The 22,083-nt window shown below is 45.5% G+C and overlaps 1 protein-coding gene across 1 annotated transcript in view; it reads left to right on the forward strand.

Moving 5' to 3' along the window:
* Positions 1-22,083, forward strand: part of LOC119457031 (signal peptide peptidase-like 2B) — a 34,893-nt gene that overhangs the window by 3,140 nt on the left and 9,670 nt on the right. The window contains exons 3-6 of the mRNA XM_037718855.2: positions 1,259-1,345; positions 11,826-11,971; positions 17,835-18,064; positions 21,917-22,013. Coding sequence (XP_037574783.2) covers positions 1,259-1,345; positions 11,826-11,971; positions 17,835-18,064; positions 21,917-22,013 — 560 coding nt within the window. The remainder of the gene's footprint in view (positions 1-1,258; positions 1,346-11,825; positions 11,972-17,834; positions 18,065-21,916; positions 22,014-22,083) is intronic.

The following is a 22,083-nucleotide window of genomic DNA, read 5'->3' on the forward strand; positions in this document are numbered from 1 at the left end:
TTTATTGCACATTGATATATAATGTCTATTGGTGTTTTGTGGCTAAAGCGCCCTTAGGCGTTGATGCACCCACGCTGACGCCTGGTGGCACGTGTCCTCCATCACGACTACCAACGTCGATGACCATGAGCAACCGTCGTGCATATGGAAGCTGCACTACGCTGCACACGCTAGCACAACGCGAAAGACGAAGCACGTAACTGACACACTAATACAACGCGCAAGACAAAGCACGTAACTGAATCGTCACCGAGTCAAATCAGCGCGTACAGCGCGTCGTAATTGCAGCCTCCGCGATCAACTTCAGAAACATTTTCAGAGCTAATTGCGGAGGCCACGCTCCGCTGTGCTGAGTACGGTGAACGCCACTACCAACGCCACCTAGGTGGCGTTTGTAGTGCTTCTTGATGCCAGCGTCCCTTCGAATGCTGGCATCGAGGCGTCGTAGTGCTGAGACCACCGAAGCGTTCACTGTCGGTGCGCGTTAGTGTCATAATGCAGTACTTCTCTTTTCTGCTCGTAGGCGGCGGCACCGCCCCGAGCAAGAGCGCGGGTACACGGAGGAGTGTTAGATATATAAGGCGCGTCTGTATAGCTCTCTGCAAATGCGTTTGTGGCGCAATGGGTTTAACGCTCGGCGATCTATCGTCGCGGACCGAGAGGTCGTGGGTTCGATTTCCAAATTTTGCATGTTTGTGGAACTTTTTCTTCTGGTTTCTTTCTTTGTATTATGTTCTATGACGTATTTCCGTGACGGAAATACGTCAGTGAAGTCTTGGTGGACCCCGGCATAAAACACTTTCGTGTTAAAAAAAGAAAAACAAATGCGCGGAATTGAAAATTATATAGCATCTTACGAATCGCCCAAGTGGTTGCGTCACCCTTCGTGACGTTTATAACTGGAAAACGGGCTCAGGCAAAGAAAGATGACGCACTGTTTTTGTATCATTATTTCATCCCCTGCCTTCTCTTGAGCCATTTTTCTCGTTATAAATACTGAATTAAATAGTTGCACAAAAAGCGATTTCGCCCGCGCCCATGCTTACGGGAGCTGTGTAAACTTTTGGTGCTTTCGAAGAGTCTATGTCCATTTTGTTATTACGTGATTCGGGTATTGATACAGTAGAAGTATTTTTATCTGCCACTGCCACCTATTGAAAGCTTGTTTCTTGTAACTGAAGAAATAAATTTAATTCGCGCACATCATATCGGTAAACATAAGGAGCCCGAATAATATTCAATTCTCTCTGTTTTGCAGGACGACGTTGTCTATGACAGGCAATCATCTGAGCCGCTCGACATTGTCGTCGGGTTTGTCAACAGAAGAAGTTTAGGAAAGCTGATGGTAAGTGGAAGCTCTAATACATACTACTACGGCAGAAGATGTCGACGCTGTCGATGCTCACCTGCAGCTCCGACAGCATAGAAAGCTTGCTCTACAAGCGCTTCTGCCCGAAGGCCATGACCCCCTCCCTCCTGGGCTTCCACGCCGGGAACGCGTGGCACTCCGCCGTCTACGCACCGGCACGGCAGTCACGCCTGCGTTCAAAGCCCAATACATCGACAAGTCGCTTGACCCCACCTGCGGAACTTGCACCACGGGTGCGCCAGCCACAGCCCACCACTTGCTATGGACATGTCCTGGCCTGTCATCACTGCGAAGAATCTGCCTTGCTGGGCTGCAGAGCTCAGTCGCCACTCTCAATGACTGGATCCTTCCTAGAGGGACCCCTCAACACCGCAAAGCTATATATGACAGCTTGCTCACCTACCTTATAAGAAGCGAAACCATTAACTTAATCTAGGCACCTCACCGGAAAAACCACTGGGGTTGCCTTTTCATACAAGTACAATTTCCTATTTTTTTTTATGACTGAATAAACGTATTTCTCTCTCTCTCCCCAAGTGCCACTACCAGCTAACTGGTATTGCTTTTTGCAGCGTGTAGTGCTAGTTACTTTAAGCGTTTTGTATGTACTGTAAAATCACGTAAGGGTCGGTCATTAAGTTCACCGTCAAACACAATGATCTACGTCGATGTCTACGTTACCGCGTATATATATTTAGTCGGAGCTGACAAGGTGAATAAAATGCCCTTAATTCTCATTTGTATAAATACTACGAGCGGACATTTATTGCGATAGTCAAAGTGACACTCAAAGCGGATTTCTGCTGCCGGCGTCGCCGTCACCGTGAGGTTCCGTATGACGTCAAACGGCGATTAAATCCTCGCCGCGCGCCGTATATGCTTTATGTGTGAGTGAAAGCGGACGAGGGACGCGCGCTATCATGGAGAGCGAACGCACGGCGGAGAGGAAACGCGCGTATTGCGCCGTGCTATTCAGGAACTCAGGGAGGCGCACCTCACAAATCAATACACACGGCTTATGCAGACCGCCCCGGGGCGTCGCCTGCTAGACCGCCTGTGCATTCAACACAACTGCGAACCTGAACACACGGAGCGCATCCCAGAGCTGTGGCGCACCAAACTCTGGGTGCCCCCACTCCCTCGTAATATGACGAAAGAAACACATGAAGGACGAAGACAGGCGCGTGCCAAAGCGCAAGAAAGACAGCTTGGCTCCCGTACTGGGGTTTACTATGTGGATGTAGCCGGACCTTCGCCCAGGGGATATTACACGGCGGCGGTTGTACATCAGGGAACTCAGGTGGACGGACTCTCATTTAGAGCCGCGAATATAAACCAAGCAGAGGAAGTCGCTGTCGCCTTGGCGGCTGCACACCCTCAATCCAAATGCATACTCACAGACTCTCGAAGGGCTTGTGAAAACTACTTGGCAGGGGAAATCTCTCCACTAGCCAACAAAATTCTGAGACTCTGCATCAGGGATCGGGATCCCGCACCAAAACGAATAATCTGGACTCCAGGCCATCAGGGCCTTCGAGGTAATGAAGCTGCAGACGCAGCAGCCCGCGCACTTATTCCCCGGGAACCTCCCTGTTGCCCTAAACAGCCTGAATGTCCTACTCCCCTACTACGGTTCAGTGCAATTCGACATTACTTCTGCGAGCAGCGCCGGGTGTACCCCCCTCCGGCAAAAGGCCTATCCAAAACTGAAGAACGCGTCCTACGGCGCCTCCAAACTAATACGTTGCTCTGCCCAGCTATAGTAAAGCATTTCGATCCCAAAATCAATGGGCAATGCCAGCACTGTGGTAATTTGGCAGATCTGTATCACATGGTCTGGGCCTGCCAACAGAATCCCAATCTATCCCCTATTCCCCACCCAACTCGAGAGGACTGGGAGGCGACCGTGCTCAACAGCTCCGGACTAGAGAAACAACGAGCTCTGGTCCAACGGGCTCGAGTGGCGGCTTCGACCAATGACGTCCTGGACTAAGGATGACACCTAGTTTCATGGAGCTCACGGGCTTCACCCTCTCTCTTTGTTCAATAAAAGTTTTCACCACCACCACCGCCGTGCTCCCTGAAGGGCTGCAGAATTAAGCATTTTATTGCGATAGCAATTATATGGACACTCCAAAGCAGATTTCTGCCGTCGGCGTCGCCGTCGCCGTTGCCGTCGCCGTTGCCGTCGCCGTCGCCGTTGCCGTCGCCGTTGCCGTCGCCGTCGCCGTGAGGTTCCGTATGACGTCAATGGAGATGAAATCGTCGCCGCGCGCCGCCGAACGCTGTATGTGCGAGTGAAAGGACGCGAGGGACGCGCGCTTTCACGGGGAGTCTCTTTCCTCCTTTACAATCACCATATATGTAGAGCAAACGCGCCTTCTTCTGACGCACGAAAGGCCGTGGGGGGGGGGGGGGGGAGGGGACGTTTAGCTGCGGCACCAAGTACCTATTTATATCAGAGGCTCCGGCAACAGTCACCAACGCCGCACGCATTTTGTGCGAACGTGGGCAAAACGCCGACGGCGTCGACAACAGTTCTGCGTGTTGCCGGTGCGGCTGCATGTCCAAGTTCATACAGCTGATAAAGCTACTATCATTACTTCGTATAGCTCTCTACAAATTATATCTATATATATAGAGAGAGAGAGAGAGAGAGAGAGAGCAAACACGACTTCTTCCGTCGCGCGAGAGGCCGTGGGGGATGGGAGGGAGGGAGCCTGAATGGGAAGAGGCCCTCAAAAGTCTGGACCTCAAGCACCGACTCAAGGCCGTCCAGAGGGCCCAAGAACTGGCGGAGCGTCACCACGTTCCCGTCCCGACTTGGGCGTTGCCTACGGTTTCGGCCAGAGGAGCTCCCCGCGTGGAATCTCCAACGGCTTAAAACTCCACAGGACCTCAATAAAGTTCTTGACATGACATGACATGACATGACATGACATGACACACACACACACACACACACACACACACACACACACACACACACACACACACACACACACACACACACACACACCACACACACACACACACACACACACACACACACACACCACACACACACACACACACACACACACACACACACACACACACACACACACACACACACACACACACACACACACACACACACACACACACGCGCGCGCACACGCACGCACACGCACGCACGCACACACGCACACACACATACGGGCGCGCGCGCACGCGATGGCCCCAGCTATGGTCCCAGGACGTACCGGCGAAAGCTGCCCCTGTTAGCAAGATGCGTAATTCATTGAAGTTGCTGCTCTCTGTGGATTCTCCTGGAGCGTGGCCTACGCCTGGGATCGTCCGTTCAAGGCACAAGTGCTTCGCAGGCGGCGGCATAGTCTTGCTTGGCTCTTATCAGAACTATTATGGTCTAAACACGTGCAACGTTGTATCGCTGACGATCAGCTAAGATTAGAAATCTGCGACTACTGGATCGAACGACGGCCCCAAGGACCTACCGGCGATGCGCGAAAGCTTCCCCTGTTAGCAAGATGCGCAATTCATTGAAGTTGCTGCTCTCCGTGGATTCTACTGGAGCGTGGCCCACGCCTGGGATCGTCCGTTCAAGGCACAAGCGCTTCGCAAGCGGCGGCATAGTCTTGCTTGGCACTTATCAGAACTATTCTGGTCTAAACAGGTGAGCTTTTCTCCCCTCATTTGTTTGCTGCTGCCGCCTACTGCAGCCATGATTGATGCTGATCATTGATATACTTGACGCTGTTTGTGTGCGAAATTCTGGTTTTGTACCTCACCATGACGTCGATCTGTTTAGTGTGTTCAAATGGGCTGCCAAGTGATGGCAGATCTTTGTCTTGTGTGGAATGCGGGAATTCATTCATTCATTCATTCATTCATTCATTCATTCATTCATTCATTCATTCATTCATTCATTCATTTTATTTCGGCATTATGGTACATTATAGCATGTACAAAATGCTGGGGGCACAGACTAAAAGCAAAAAAAAAAAAGGCCTGACGGGGTCTGTACCCGATAATTGCACTATGACAGGGGCAACAGAAAATGTGACAAGCTTACAATACCAAAAACTATACATCTGAAAAATAAAGCTAACAGTGTTGAAATTAACATTAAAAAACAAATATTTACTTTTCTGCACATCAAAATTTATCAAAATTTGTAGAAACTTTCCAGTACAAAATGAAAACTTAACAGCAGCAGCATTACAGAAAACAATGCTGGTTGTTTAAAAGGGTAGGCAATGTATATGCGATCATTTGTCGGCCATAATTAGTACGGGTCCGTGGCGTAAACCAAAAAGTGATTCCGCGCGTGTCATAAACATGCACTCTTTCAGTCAAATTAGCAAGTTCTTTCAAGCACAGATTGTTTGTTTTAATGCCTTGTTTGTTGCGTGTCATTAGTAAAGAATCGTACAAGTCGTCAACAGCTATTACGTTTAGGTTTTTACAGATGGGCCTTTTGTGTGCGTTATACGGAGCATTGACAATCAAACGGACAGCCCTTTTCTGTAATCTAGAAAGCATCAGAATGTTGGAAATTGTGGTGGTTCCCCAGACAAGGTAGCAATAGCACAGTTTTGAAAGGAAAAGTGAATGATACAGTAACACGTTTACTTTCTCAGGCAAAAGAAAACGTGTGCGCGATAATATACCAACCGTGCGAGAAAGACGAACAAACATGTAGAATCAGACTGCAAATCCCAGGACATGTTTTCATTAAAGAGTACACCAAGACATTTCACAGCAGGAACCACCTCAATTTTTGATGTGCCAAGAAAAAGCGGTAAATCAAAGTTTCTTGTTTGTTAGCTCGGAATAAATCCGCTTTTGTTTTTGACGTATTTATAGTTAGAGAGTTGTTCAAACTCCAGGTATGCAGTTTCGCGAGTACGTTCTTTGCTCTGGTTTGAATTTCCAATAAATCTGATCCTAAAAAAAAAACTAGTATCGTCAGCATAAACTATAAATTGGGTATTTTCATCTATTCTTACTACGTCATTTATATATACATTAAAAAGTAGAGGCCCTAGGATGCTTCCCTGCGGTACACCGCTGTTTAGGGATCGAAAGCTTGATTTATAGTTAAGTTGTACCTGCTGCTGGCGATCACTCAAGTACCTTTGCATAAGTGTGAAAAATGTCCGACAAAATCCGTAATGCTGTAGCTTTTTTAAAAGTGTGGTATGATTAATCCGATCAAAGGCTTTTGAATAGTCGATAAATATTCCAACTATGTAAAGTTGACTGCTCAAAACCACCTAATATGATTTCTTTTTTGAAGAAGTAACGCGGATTCCGTGGAACGTTTTTTTACTAAAGCCGAATTGAAACGGCGTTATGATGTTATGGCGACTCAAAAAACTATTCATTCTTATGTGTATCAACTTTTCAATAGCTTTGGAAAAAATGGGCAGTATGGAAATAGGCCTGTAGTTTTATACATTATTTTTGTCACCGCCTTTGAAAATAACGGTAACTTTAGCAACTTGTAGCTGTCTCGGGAAATCGCCAGAAGAAAAGATTAGATTGATCACATGTGTTAGGGCTGGGGCAATGATATCAAGCACGTACTTGACCGGTCGAATTTGTAGATCATCAGGGTCGGCGCAGTAGCTATTTTTGAGGGAGAAGAACACTGCTACAACTTCTGGCTGGGAGACGGGAAACATACGCAGATTCACGTGTTCTCGAAGGCATAAATTCCATGCAGGAAGTATTATGCACACTGCTTGCGACAGAGGCAAAAAATTGTTAAAAATGTCAGCTAGCTTACGGCCAGTGAATGTATCGTTATCTAATTTCATCTCAGTGGGGCCAGTGTTTTCTTTAGAATAACCTTCTAAGAAAGAATTTAGCCTTTTCCAGACAAGTTCCGGTTTTCTAGATACTTCGTGATTAAACAAGTTATAAAAGTATCGTTCTTTTTGTCTGCGCAAAAGGTTATTTGTTTTATTCCGATGTTTCTTAAACGCTTGTAAATCGGAGGCGCTTTTTGACCTAAGAAACCTTTGAAACAGTGCATTTTTATAGATGATAGCCTTCAAGCATTTCGAAGTAAGCCATGGCTTTCTTGCCTTACGGGGACGGGTTTTTTTGATGTAAGGAAAACTTACGGTGAAGGCTTTTTTAATTTTGTCTATTAGTAGTTCATACGCGCAAGTAGCGTTACCACTGCTATAGATGGAGCGCCAGTCTGTAGCTAATAAAATTGAACGAAAACGCTGCAATGTCTCCTGGCTTACGGTTCGGTATGTGACAGACCTTTCATGTTTGTTTTTTGAGTTTGGTTTGTTAGAGCTTTGTATTGTGTATATGGGCAAAGGGTCACTAATATGTGATCCGAGAACTCCTGAGTCAATTGTCTGATTTTGACAGTTTGTTATAAAAGCATCAATACACGTTGACGTACTTAACTGTATACGTGTCGGTTGTTTTATCACATTAACCAACGCATTTACTACGAGCATTTCCGTAAGTTGAGCTTGTGGCGTTGAGTTGCTCAAGAAATCAATGTTAAGATCACTTCCCAAAATTAGTTTGTAATTATTGTCGTTAATCCAAGCAAGAAATTCGTCTAAAAAGATAAAAATGAAGGTAGCATCCCTCCAGGTGGGCGATACATAACCGATAAATTCCATATTTGCACTTTACCGTAAGAATTTCATAATCATCTGTAATTCGAGAATAATTCGAGAGCAGTTCGCTTTCAAATCTGTCTTGAATTATTAACGTAAGACCACCCCCTTTTTTACCGCGACGATTTAGAAAGTGAGACTTATAACCAGGCAATTTCAGTACCTCCAGTTCACTTGTATACCAAGTTTCGGTCATCATAACTACGTCAAAACAAAATTTTAAACTTTCTATAAAAGTTGTGATGACGTCTTCTTTGTTCCGGGCCGACGGGGCGTTAATATGAAGAGCTGAAATATGGCCGCTAACAGACACAGGTATATTTAAATCACTTGGCGATTTGAAATTCGAATCCATCATTCAAGAGTGGAATTTTTAAAAAAATGTACGAGGGAAAGCTAATGATGAACACCTGGCTGCTGCAGGTGTTCATCGATCTTCACTAGGTCAGCGACACATGTTACTTGAAGCGCATTCGAAGACTCAGTCTTTCTTGCAAATATTTTACCATCTGTGGTCCACACAAACCGCCATTTCTTTTCCTTCTTTTTCTCAATGATCATGGCAAGCAACTTTTTGAGCTGTGGACAAAGATGTGGGAGATTTTCCAGAACAGCCGACATCGGCCACGAAGGACGCAGCTTTCGTGCCTTGCGAAGAACAGACATTCACTTGGGGACATGACATTCACTTTGGGAAAGCATGCTCGGGTGTTTCTGAAAGTGCATTTTTGGCTATGGAATCCTCAAGAAGGGAGATTTCGAAAGGCAGGCACTATAGAGCATCTACAGGCGAGTCCATTTCAGAGCAACTTGGCAACTCGGCTGCAGCTGCAGAAACCGATGACCCTGGTTCTCAGTTAGGCTCTCTTCGGGAACAACTACAGGGAATAAATGACATGGCTATTATTATTTTGCCTCTTAAAAAAAGGTACATCAGCTACTTGCTCTAAAGCCAAGGATCGATTAGGGGTTATCTTTGAAAAAAGCTGTACTGGAGTTGCAAATCTCTGTGCAGTACTTGTTCTGCTTTCTGGGGCTTTACGTGCCAAAACCAGTTCTGATTGTGAGGCACGCCGTAGTGGAGCGCTCCGGATTAATTTTGACCACCTGGGGTTCTTTAGCGTTCGTGCACTACAACGCAAGCAAACGGGCGTTGTGCGGTATATGGTAACATGTGATGACACTCTCTTGGCTCAGACAAAGGTATTTGATTCTGTCATAAAAGGTGCAAAAAGGACGAGCAGCACAGCAGGCTTTCGAATTTGGAACTGCACGGACTTCCATTTTCTTCAGGGTAACCCGATGCAAGTGTGCAGCTAGCAGTTCAGTATCAGATTCGGCGCTTCTGCCCTCGATGGCGGAAGACTATTTGTTTAGATTACTGCGTCAGTCACGAAAGAGCCGTGCGCGATTGGTTTAGATGGAATATCAGCTGAAGATCTGAAGATGTAAGACGTAATATCAGTGTGTTAGCGAGGCCGATTCCTTTTATTTTGAAAAGTATTCTGGACACGTTTGTTGTACTCGATGAAATAAAGAGAGCGCATGTTATTCCGATATTTAAGGGCGGAGATGCGTCAGAACCAGAAAACCACTGCCATATATCTGTACTTCCTTTCCTAGCGCAACTGCGGGAAATGCACGTTCTTGACGCTATGTATTGTTTGCAGTATTGTAATTGTAATACAATACGCTTGTGGCATTCGGGTCTCTGAAAATGCCGAACTTTGGTTCAGTGTTTCTTTGTGTTGTGCCGCGATTGTTCTGGAACGAAAATTTTCGCGTACCCGCTATAAAGCAATAAATCTACGCAATCACCCCAGATGAGTTGTTTCTCGAACAAGAACTAATTATGGCAAATGCAAGAATTGCACGATACATTTGAATGAAATCCAGTGGACTGTGGACTCTTTTCGGGTACATAAAAAATTTGACTCAGTTAACCAACGTTTTCTATGCAGTAAGCTTTACAACCTGGGTTCCGGGGACATTTTCAATTTTCTTCTATAGTTATCATTTGAATTGGTCTCAAATTGTTTGTTTGAATAATGTACACAACACACAGCGGCACCTCACTGCAGAAGTACCGCGCGGTTCAGTGCTGTCACCACTTTTATTTAACTTATACGCGTGTGACTTGGGACAGATAATTGGCACAATCGCTGTTTTTCAATATGCGGACGACACGTTGCTTGTTTCGAGACAATGAATTTGAAAGGGCTGTTGCTATGCTTCAAAACGATACAGCGAACGTCATAGACTGGTGTGAAAATAATCAAATAATAGTTTTAATGCGCGAAAAACGCAATTAGCTGTTTTAAAAATCCTTTACATGTTCTTGATGCCACTCTTCCTGTCCTTTTGCATGCTCCAACTGTTTGAATTGAGACCGTACACCGGTAGAATGTGTAGGCAGTGTTAATATCTAGTTGACTTTATTTATGCATGTACCTACAGCATTGTTGTAGGGGGGGGGGATTACTATACAAAAATACATAAATGACATCAGACAATGATTTATCATGGACGTTCAGATGGCTTCCATTTGTGCAAAACTTCACCGAGCTCCGTTTTTACGTTACCGCGTTCGCATCTATGCTCCTATTAAAATAAATAAATAGATCGTGCATGCGGTAGCTTATTCGCATATACGATATAGTGTATGCTGTTTTTTTTAAACTGCAGCAGCTTTTGCAAAACCAAAGTAAACAGTTCATTACGGAATATTCTAAAAAAAGTATAGCAAACATTGATATGGATAACCCATTCGGGTCTCTGAAAATGCCGAACTTTGGTTCAGTGTTTCTTTTTGTTGTGCCGCGATTGTTCTGGAACGAAAATTTTCGCGTACCCGCTATAAAGCAATAAATCTACGCAATCACCCCAGATGAGTTGCTTCTCGAACAATAACTAATTATGGCAAAATGCAAAGACAATATTCCCAATTCGTGTAATAACCTCCCCACTTCAGTACTGGAGCAACGAAGTTTATCCGACTTAAATAACGTCTTAAAAGATGGGATATAAAAATAGCACTAGTATGAAGCTGACTTTTACTTGTGTGTATGTGAGCATTGCGGCTGGTGTGAACGTTGTACATCTGTCCAGTTCGCGGCTTTCCCTTGGTACATTTGCTATTTCAGTGCGTATTCATGCACTGTAGTGTGACGCGTTTTGTTTGCCGATGACATGTAGCTCCCTTGTCGCTCTATTTTGTGTGTTTCTTGGCAATTTGTTTTTGTACCTGCTTTGCAAATGGCGAAGAGGTTTAGTTTATATTTTGGAGCATTAGTTGTGCTCGAGAACTTGTCAATGCGATTTTGCCGCGACTGCCAGGTCTCTGCACTACGAGTCCTCGGCAGGCTTCGGCAGACCTAGCAAGCAATGCATGTGCCTAAGAACTCGCAATAAAGGCTATTATTCTTATTACACATTAGTTGTGGTTTCCAAGTCGAAATTGCATAGCAGCTGCCTTTAGTTATTTGAGCTACTTTTTTTTCTTGTTAGAAGTAGTACTTGGTGTAATTTCGACAGACATAAAGAATACTGCCTGCATATAATGTGTTAGCATCTGCTGACCTCTAAAATAGAGTTGCGAAATGAGCTGCAATTTCTCACGCAACAGAATTCTGGCTGCACAAGGGGATAAAAATAAACCGCAACGAAGGATGGCCCCGAGCGCTCAGGCGATATGTTACTGAACCATCAACTCTTTTACACGTTTTAAAGCGCTTATTGATTGGCGATGCGCACATCCCCTTCGTTTTAATTTTTCTTCGTTCATGCATTTGTACTTACAGAAGCTGATGACGCCGAAGGAACCGCTGCCAACCCAGCTCTTCACGAAGGAGCCTGAGATCGACAAAGGGCTCCTCATTGTTTGGTCGATCGCTACATTCAGCGTTGCCATGGGCGCTTTGTGGGCAGGAGTCATCAGTCACCAGCTGTAAGTTCTCAGTTGCATCGGTTCTCGAAATTGACTTGAGGTTCGAACTTTGCTCTATTTTGCTCTATGTTGTATTTCCGCACTCAACCCTGGTGCAGCACTGGATAGGTTTGCAGTATCACGAAATAACTGTACCGAAGAAGACCAAGCATTATCGCCATCTTTGGTCGTTCGCGCACGAGTCTCTTGCTGTTGACAGACGGACGGACCGAGGAAATGCTCATCGAAACCCGAGGCTTTTGCCATGCTAATCTTCTGGTGTTTGCTAGAGCTCAAGTTCCAACACTTCGCGTATTCGCGCACTCACAAGACGGACGAGTAATACAACCGTTGTATATCGCACTGTGGCTTACACCGCTGAAATCAGAACGCAGCGTCACACAAATGCGCCTCTATGGGATTTGTTGGAGTGTTTTTGCCAATTTGCGAATAGATGATCTTTGCATAGACTCTCCGAGGTCAGCTGCTTTGACATTTTGCGAAATAAAGCTTCATGGCTGAGATCGTATCACTCCAACGAACATTGGCTGCACCCTTTCTCACGTTTGCCTCCTAAATGTCTTTTTTCTTGAGTTACCCTTGATTCACTTCAAGTTTTCGATGAAAGCAGTTGAAAAAGCAAGCAAGACTCTACAGATGCCGAGGTCGACGCCAAAATGACAAAGTTACAATTCCTGAATCCACCCTTAATTTGAGTAGTTAATTCTGTAACAAACCCACCTTATATTATTCGGAAACTAACACTGATATTACTGTTGTTGTCTATAAATGATCTGACCAGCAATAATAATGCAAATGTCAGGCTGTTTGCAGATGACTGTGTACTGTACGAAGAGATTAAAAACTGCAGTGACTAGATTGAACTCAACAGTGCATTGAACAAAGTAGCACGCTGGTGTTCTGATCTGCAGATGATTAATTCGGAAAAAAAAGTGGTCACGATGTTAATAAGAAAAAAAAAAGAAAACAAGCTTATCCTTTTGTTACGGTTTTAATATCACCCTTTACCCGCCCTTTACCCGGTTGCTCAGTGGCTATGGTGTTGGGCTGCTGAGCACGAGGTCGCGGAATCGAATCCCGGCCACGGCGGCCGCATTTCGATGGGGGCGAAATGCGAAAACACCCGTGTACTTAGATTTAGGCGCACGTTAAAGAACCCCAGGTGGTCCAGATTTCCGGAGTCCCCCACTACGGTGTGCCTCATAATCCGATCGTGGTTTTGGCACGTAAAACCCCATAATTTAATTTTAACATCACCCTTCGTAACCTAAGCCAGCACAAATATATTTGTGTTATAATCTCGTCCGATATCAGCTGAAAAGAGCACGTGAAAACCATAGGCGCGAAAGCCACAAAGCAATTGTTTTTCTTCAAATGGATGCGACGACGCACCAACCATGACATTAAAGTTTTAGCATACATCGCACTTCTCAGACCGCTTCTAGAATATGATAATATAATCTGGTTCCCATTCACAAATAGTGGTATCAACACGCTTGAAAACGTGCAGTGGAAAGTGGTTAGATTTTTTAACCGTTATCGACGCCGGGATTCCCCGGCAGGATTGTGCAGGATTACCTACACTCCAAAGTTGAACTCAATCAACCCTTCATCGCCTAAATTTATTATATATGTCACTGCACAACTGCTTTAAGATATGCCACACAGGATACGTTGAAGCTAAGAAAACAAGACAAACACGTCAAACGCATGATCTCACACTTAAAGAATATTCGTGCAACAACACATTTTATTATTCATTTTCTCCGAGATCCATACGAGAATGGAATGGTCTCGACCAGCTTGTAGTAAAACAGCATACAATAGATGACTTTCTAGAATTAGTGAAAAGAACAGTTTAGTTTATACGTACTGGTGGGCTTGTAAGCGTATCCTATTTTTTTTCTATCATTGCGTATGTTTTTTTCCTAATGGCGCGTTTCATGTTTCAAGTTTCAAGTTTATTCATCAACGATGTCAGTTTTACAGAGAAGTGCATACATAATTAGTACATACACAGGGAGTCCCAAAGTTAAAAACTGTCAGAGGGATTCCCATAGATGAACAAAATGAAAAAAAAACGAGATATACATCAATCATTGTTTACGGTGATTTTACAAACAATTAAAAAAAGGGATAGTGCAAAAAACAAGAATATAAGGCTGTTTGTTTAGTAAGACAAAAATTGCAAAGAAAACTTCTGTAATAAACGAGCAATTCAAGTTAGAGCACTGCACGGGCCGATTTTTGCGGCCCGGGCCCGGCCCGGGCCCGTTTTCACATTGGGTGGCCCGCCCGAGCCCGATCAAAACTTTTATGGCGACACCCGGGCCCGGCCCGGGCCCGGAAATAATCTACGTTACCCGCCCGGCCCGGCCCGCCACCCCTTTACCTTAAGCCCGAGCCCGGCCCGAGCCCGACTCGAAACCGGCCCGAACCCGGCCCGAGACCGAAAAATACATGTTTTTCAGAGTTGAGAAGCCCGAGAATAACTCGCAGAAAGCCTGAGCCCGGCCCGGGCCCGCGTCAAAAAACCCGAGCCCGGCCCGGGCCCGGGTCAAAAAGCACACGCCGTGCCCGAGCCCGGCCCGAGCCCGTGAAAAAACTCCTCTACCCGGCCCGGCCCGGCCCACGGGCCGGGCCGGGCCCGGGCTTTCGGGTAAGCCCGAGCCCGTGCAGTGCTCTAATTCAAGTTTACAATACAATAAAAATGGGGGTAATATACCATGTAGTATTATAGCTACGTCAATTATTATTATTACAATCACAAAAGTATGTTGTTAGGATGAAGAGAGTTGTTGTAAAAAATCTTTCTTAACTTGGTTCTTGAATATATGTACTGTGGGTGATGATTTAGTGGTATGTAGAATAGAATTCCACAGTTTGATTCCCGCAAATGTGGTAGTTAACTTACCATAGTTGGTGCGCACTTTAGGTAAAAGGTGGTTATCGAGTTCAGAGAACCTAGTAACGTTAGTATTTACAAAAGTTTCAATGACAAAGCCATCTATATGTGCAATATTACGAAATAACTTATATATCACGATTGTTAGCTTAAACTGAAAGAGCTGATGAAGAGGATCAATGCTTAAACGGCAATAAAGTGGCGTTGCATTGGATTGGAAATGGCTGAAAGTCATGAGTCGAAGCGCCTGATTTTGCAGGCGTTGAAGTTGGCTGAGGTGTGCGAAGTATGTGTTATCCCCAGGCTGATATGCAGTAAGATAAATGACTGTGAATGTGCGCATGATAAAGGGAATGGATAATGTGTGGCTGAAAATATCAGCGGGTTTTGATTATGGCGCGTATTCCAAAAGAAATCTTACGGACAAGCGATTGCGCATGAAGATTGAATTTCAGGTGTCTGTCTAAAACTACGCCTAGAAACTTTATGCTATCAGATATTGGTATTAGGTTGTTGTCGAGACATACAGATATAGATTTCGAAATTAGTGTCGGGAAGGAATGAAAAACCATAAAAACCGTTTTTAGCGGATTGATGCACAACATGTTCTTTCGACACCAGGAAGTTATGTTATGCAGATCAACGTTAACATTTCGCTGTAGCTCGTCGACATTATTAGCGCAAGTAAAAACAGTCGTGTCGTCTGCATATAATATACAGTCGGTAGTTGTCAAAACCTTAGGCAGGTCGTTAATAAATAGTAGAAACAGTAGCGGACCTAGAATTGAGCCCTGAGGAACGCCTTGATTTATGTTCTTAGCAGATGAAAGTTTGCCGTCAATCTGAACAACTTGAGTACGATTGGTTAGATAGCTAGAAATAAACTGAAGTGGCGGGCCAGTTATGCCGTAAGATTCAAGTTTATGTATAAGAATTTGGTGATTAATGGTGTCAAAAGCTTTCGTTAAATCTATAAATACACTTCCAACCAGCAAGCCTTGGTCGATAGCCTTCTTGAGTTTATCGGTGAAGGTTAGAAGCGCAAGCTCGGTTGAGCAACCCTGCCGAAAGCCATACTGTTTAGGTGATAGTAGATTAAATTTTGCTAGATAGGATGATAAACGTGTATGAACTAGTCGTTCAATTATTTTACTAAAAAATGAAAGAATACAAATAGGCCTGTAGTTATTCAGAAGTTCGCGATCGCCTTTTTTGTAAGCAGGTGTTATTTTACCAACTGTCAGAGGATTGGGGAATATGCCTGCTTTAAACATTTTGTTAACAATATCTGCTTGTTGTATTTGTGCTAAAGGTTGTATTTATTCTGTAACTTGGAAAGTCGTTTATGTCTGCATTAAGCGAACTACTATGCTTACACCAGTACTATGCGTTGTGCATGCCTTCTCTTCCTTCTTTTTGTTTGCATTTTAGCCAACTGTTTTCTTGCTTTTACGGAAACATTAAGAAGCATACGTGCAAGCACATGTAGGCTCTCTAGGAAACATGGTTTCACCGGAATATCACTGGTAGTGAAATTTTCTGCGACCGTGACAGGAGTTAACATATCTTGACATGACCGCAGTGATAAAAGTGTAGTCCTGCTCGCAGTAAATAAAAGCATTTCGTCTTTTGCACTACTATATACCGCGTCCACATTTGAAATATCTGAGCTGCTTGGCGGATGCTTGTGAAAAACATTTATTTGGTGTATGTTATCACCCTCAGGAAATGTGCCTTTCCTTGGTGAATAGCTTATGGGAACGCATTGCTAATGCCGTGCAGAAATGTGCAGCCGGTAATGTTTATCTGTTAGGCGATTTTAATTCCTCCAAATTGATTGGCTGCAGTTGACGTCCTCTCGTAGCGCTGCAATCGATTTCGGTTAACTTTTGAATGTAATATACTTTAAGCAGTTGACTGACCCACTCGGGATGCTAACGTTTGAGTCTTGGCGCTAACTACATTCCCTGAAACCCTATGTTCCGTATTATATTCAGATGACTTCAGTGACCCTAAACTGTTTCGACGATTACTGCAGATATCTTTGTCGTTTATAGGGCTTCAGCGTCAAGAAAACGTAATTATAATTATAGCAAAGCTAAATATGATGCCATCAACGCCGAATAAGGATTCTTTTTAGTCAATCTTTTTGCAATGTTTTTCTCATCGCTCTGTCGACTAAAGTTTGGTCCTTTATAAGGAAAGGTTTCTCGATCTTGTTAAATACGTGTCGTATATTTCTGTAACTAATGACAAAATCAAACTCTAGTTAAGCACATTGCGAATACTTACAAATAAGAAGAATGTCTTTACTGTAACGCTAAACGCACTCTTTGTGCATCCCCCGCACGCACGTCGTCGTGATTACATAATTATCTTACTTTCAAGCGCACTTTCGGAAGGACACACCTTCAATTTACCTACTCTGCCTCGTGCCATGTCACACTGGAATGGCATTCCCGGCAAAGTTTTTACAGCAGATCGTAATATACCACACACGATACGTTGAAGCTAAGAAAACAAGACAAACACGTCTATTGTGGACCGAATAAAGTTCGCTCACTCACAGCAAATCGTAAAAAATTCTGCGATCACCTGTTCGTGCTTTTCAGAATCTGCCTTGTGGGTTTTTTATTTGCAGATGTGCTTGTGTCCTTTTTTTTAGTTTTGTACAGATTTTGTTGCAATTCCTCGTTTGTGATGCACAGTCACGCCTACGCGTGTACTGTACTTCGATGTTATTTAGCGTTCTTTATTCTTTTTTTTTTTGAAGAAATTTACATGGTTAGTGATGTTCTTGTTTTGTATATTTGTTCCCATTGTTAAGCTTTTCGAACTTATTATTGTGACTTCCCCTTAGTCAATGTCTGATGCAGAGCCTATAATGTGTTTTCTACACAAACAAACAAACAACCAAACAAACGCTCTGATCAAGGCCTTGCTGACCGTCTGCCGCAGTTACCGTTACCACGCCTATAAGGCGAGCCATCCTGTGGCTGCCGCAGAGGAATCCCAGCATGAGGGCCGACGAGCTAGCGTCGACGAAGCCGGCGAGGTGGTGAAGAAGCCCGAAGAGATCGACATTGGGGAGGACGTTGACCTGCAATTGACACCCAGGGCCATGGTCTTATTTGTCGCCTTCATGTGCGGCACGTTGATCCTGCTCTACCTCTTCATCCAGTATCTCGGTGAGTGCGCGGCCGACGTGCATGTCGGCACGCCGGGCCGCATACTTTGAAATCGCTCTATTTTGGCAAGCCCCAAAAAGTCACTAATAAAAAAATTATGTGACTCTAATACGGTGAGGCTTCAAATCTTGAAAACAACCTCCTAGTTCAATATGCAGTCAGTAATACAAAATTGGCTTTTAAAGCAACGCTTTCTAGACGAATCCTCCCACACTTTGCTGACCGTATCTGCTACTGCTGCTGCTGTTGCTTTGCAGAATAGCTCTACACATACCACTCATACAACAAATCTGCTTATATGCAGCCCAATTTGTACTTCTCCACAGGTGGCCGGCTCGGTTCTCTACGGAATTACGCAGACAAAAAACAAGCGGTAGCTAAATATTAACGCGAGAGCGTTAAGAGCCCCGTGTCGCTGAAAATTCGGCGTCGGCGGTCGGCATTAAGCATCTGCTTCTGGCGGAAATAATCGTGCCGAACCGCATCATCCCGAATCACTCCGACCACACGGCCCTCCGTGTGGCGCAAGGAGTTAGTGAACAAAAATTGAATTTCTCAAAGTAAAATCTCATGAAAATCGTAAAGTACGACTTAACCACAACCTACAGGCGTGATAGCGTCGGATTGTAATTTGAATATACGAGAAAAAAGCCTGATACGCAGCCAGGGATCTCTGAACGCTATCGCGTTCCACTCTTGCGTCCTTCGATTCTGATGGTGTTTCGCTTTACTTTGGTTCTAGGCAACATTGAGGGAAATATTGAAAACCGAACCTTTCTAAATTTTGGACACGCGCGCGCCTCGGAGCAACAGCAAACTATTAATAAAATAATAAAGAAAAGGTCCTGGGGCCTTCACATTGTGATATAAGACGGCTTAAATTGCTCCTGTAAAAAAGTTGTCGCAGTTTCACCTGAAAGGCGAAGCATCAATTGCGATAGCAAATTTGTAGAGAGCTATACGGAGTAATGATAGTAGCTTTATGAGCTGTATAAACTTGGACATGCAGCAGCACCGGCAACACGCAGATCTGATGTCGACGCCGTCGGCGTTTTGCCCGCGTTCGCACAAAATGCGTGCGGCGTTGGTGACTGTTGCCGGAGCCTCTGATATAAAAAGTTGTCGCAGTTTCACCTGAAAGGCGAAGCATCAATTGCGATAGCAAATTTGTAGAGAGCTATACGGAGTAAGGTTAGTAGTTTTATCAGCTGTATAAATTTGGACATGCAGCAGCGCCAGCAACGCGCAGAACTGTTTTCGACGCCGTCGGCGTTTTGCCCGCGTTCGCACAAAATGCGTGCGGCATTGGTGACTGTTGCCGGATCCTCTGATATAAATAGGCACTTGGTGCCACAGCTAAACGTCGCCTCCCTTCTCTCACCCTCCCCCCCTCCCCCCCACGGCCTTTCGCGAGTCGGAAGAAGGCGCGTTTGCTCTACATATATGGTGATTCTAAAGGAGGAAAGAGACGCCTACTTCTGCAGCCCTTAAGAGAGCACCGCGCAGAACGCGCGTTTGTTCTCCGCCGTGGGTTCACTCACCGTGAAAGCGCGCGTCCCTCGCGCACATACAGCGTTCGGCGCGCGGCGACGATTTCATCTCCATTGACGTCATACGGAACCTCACGGCGACGGCGACGGCGACGCCGACGGCAGAAATCTGCTTTGGAGTGTCCATATAATTGCTATCGCAATAATAGGCACTTGGTGCCGCAACTAAACGTCGCCTCCCTTCCCTCCCCCCCCCCCCCCCCCCCACGGCCTTTCGTGCGTCAGAAGAAGGCGCGTTTGCTCTACATATATGGTGATGGTAAAGGAGGAAAGAGACGCCTACTTCTGCAGCCCTTAAGGGAGCACGGCACAGAACGCGCGTTTGTTCTCCGCCGTGCGTTCGCTCCCCGAGAAAGCGCGCGTCCCTCGCGCCCTTTCACTCCTTAGAAGGCGGAGAAAGAGCCGCTCATCCTCCTTCCTAAGGCCTAAAGGCCTTAGGAAGGAGGATGAGCGGCTCTTTCTCCGCCTTCTAACGAATACTTTCCTGTGCCCGGCAGTTCTAAAGCATTTTGACCCCTCCTTTAGTGGCAACTGCCCACACTGTGGTGCGGTGTCTTCAGACACCTATCACATGGTGTGGGCCTGCCCCTCCAACCCGGCCATCCCCCCCATCCCCAACCCAACCCGGGAAGACTGGGAGGCGACCCTGCTCGGCTGCCACGACTTACAGGCCCAACAAGCCTTAGTTGGGCGCGCCCGGGCGGCGGCTACCGCCACTGGCGTCCCGAACTAGGGACCTCCACCCAGTATTTGTAAGGACCAGTCCCTTACGGGCTGGTCCAAGCATACTTCCTGTCCCTCTATAGCGAAATAAATGTTTTCACCACCACCCTTTCACTCGCATATACAGCGTTCGGCGGCGCACGGCGACGATTTCATCTCCATTGACGTCATACGGAACCTCACGGCGACGGCGACGACGACGGCAGAAATCCGCTTTGGAGTGTCCATATAATTGCTATCGCAATAAAATTGGAGGATGCTTAAGCTTCGCCTTTAAGAGTGGGACGCGATAGCGTTATCGGGCTCCGTTCGCATCACGATTTTCTTTATGAGTAGGCTTCACTGCAACACACAACGTGGGAAAGCTAGCTTACAAAGACCAAGCTTACACTGATCCCCTTAAAATCACTTCCCTTTTAAATACAAATGTATTGCTGGGAAGGCATTTTATTGCGATAGCAATTATATGGACACTCCAAAGCAGATTTCTGCCGTCGGCGTCGCCGTCGCCGTGAGGTTCCGTATGACGTCAATGGAGATGAAATCGTCGCCGCGCTCCGGACGCTGTATGTGCGAGTGAAAGGGCGCGAGGGACGCGCGCTTTCACAGGGAGCGAACGTACGTCGAAGAGGAAACGCGCGTTCTGTGCCGTGCTCCCTGAAGGGCTGCAGAATTAAGCGTCTCTTTCCTCCTTTCCATATACAGAGAGCCAACGCGACGGTTTCCGTCGCGCAAAAGGCTGTGGGAAGACGGGAGGGAGAGAGAGAGGGGAGGCGATGTTTAGTGGCGGCACGAAATGCGTATTTATATAAAAACGCCGCGCGCGTTCAATGCGAACTCGGGCAAAACGCCGACGGCGTCGACAACAGTTCTGCGCGTTTCTGGTGCTGCTGCATGTCCAAGTTTATACAGCTGATAAAAATACTATCCTTACTCCGTATAGCTCTCTACTAATTTGCTATCGCAATTGATGCTTCGCCTTTCGGGTGAAACTGCGACAATTTTTTCAGATCGCTAGCAAATAAGCTGAATGAACCCCTTGTGAAAATCTCGACATGGTGTGAACAAAATAAGCTGCAAATTGATCATAACATGACCAAATTTGTCATTTTCCCTTCCCGTCAGCGATCGCCTGATGACATTCACTCCATTTCCATCAACCGTCACTCGATCTCAGCATTTGATCATCGTACTTATTTAGGTGTAGATTTTGATTGTCACCTTCAATTTCAACTTCCCACAGTTAACATAAAGAAAATGGCACACGAAATATACCTATTAAATAAAGCTCGTCCATGCTTCTCTCGTGCCATTTTATGCCGTGGTGACATAGTGGCTTTGTCGTTGCGCTGCTAAGCCCGAGTGAGCGAGATCAAATCCCAGCCGCTGGGGCCGCATTTCGATGCGAGGCGAAATGCAAAAACGCCCGTGTCCCGTGCATTGGGTGCACGTTAAAGATCCCTTGGGGTGGGGAGTCAGAATTAATGTGGAGTCCCCCACTACGGCGTGCCTCATAATGAAATCGTGGTTTTGGCACGTAAAACGCCAGAATTCAATTCACTTTACTCTCTACTTCCAGTGTACTTGATCATTGGCATGTTCGTGCTCGCGTCGACAGTTGCTCTCATCGGAGTGCTTGAACCCTTGTTCTACATGCTACCTTTTGGCACAGCAAGGTAAGCATGCCTTTCTGTAATGGTGCTGGTCACTCATTCACTTTTCATTCAATTTGCTGGCTTCCTTTTT

Source organism: Dermacentor silvarum, chromosome 6 (assembly GCF_013339745.2).
Source record: "Dermacentor silvarum isolate Dsil-2018 chromosome 6, BIME_Dsil_1.4, whole genome shotgun sequence".
NCBI classification, from domain to species: Eukaryota; Metazoa; Arthropoda; class Arachnida; order Ixodida; family Ixodidae; genus Dermacentor; species Dermacentor silvarum.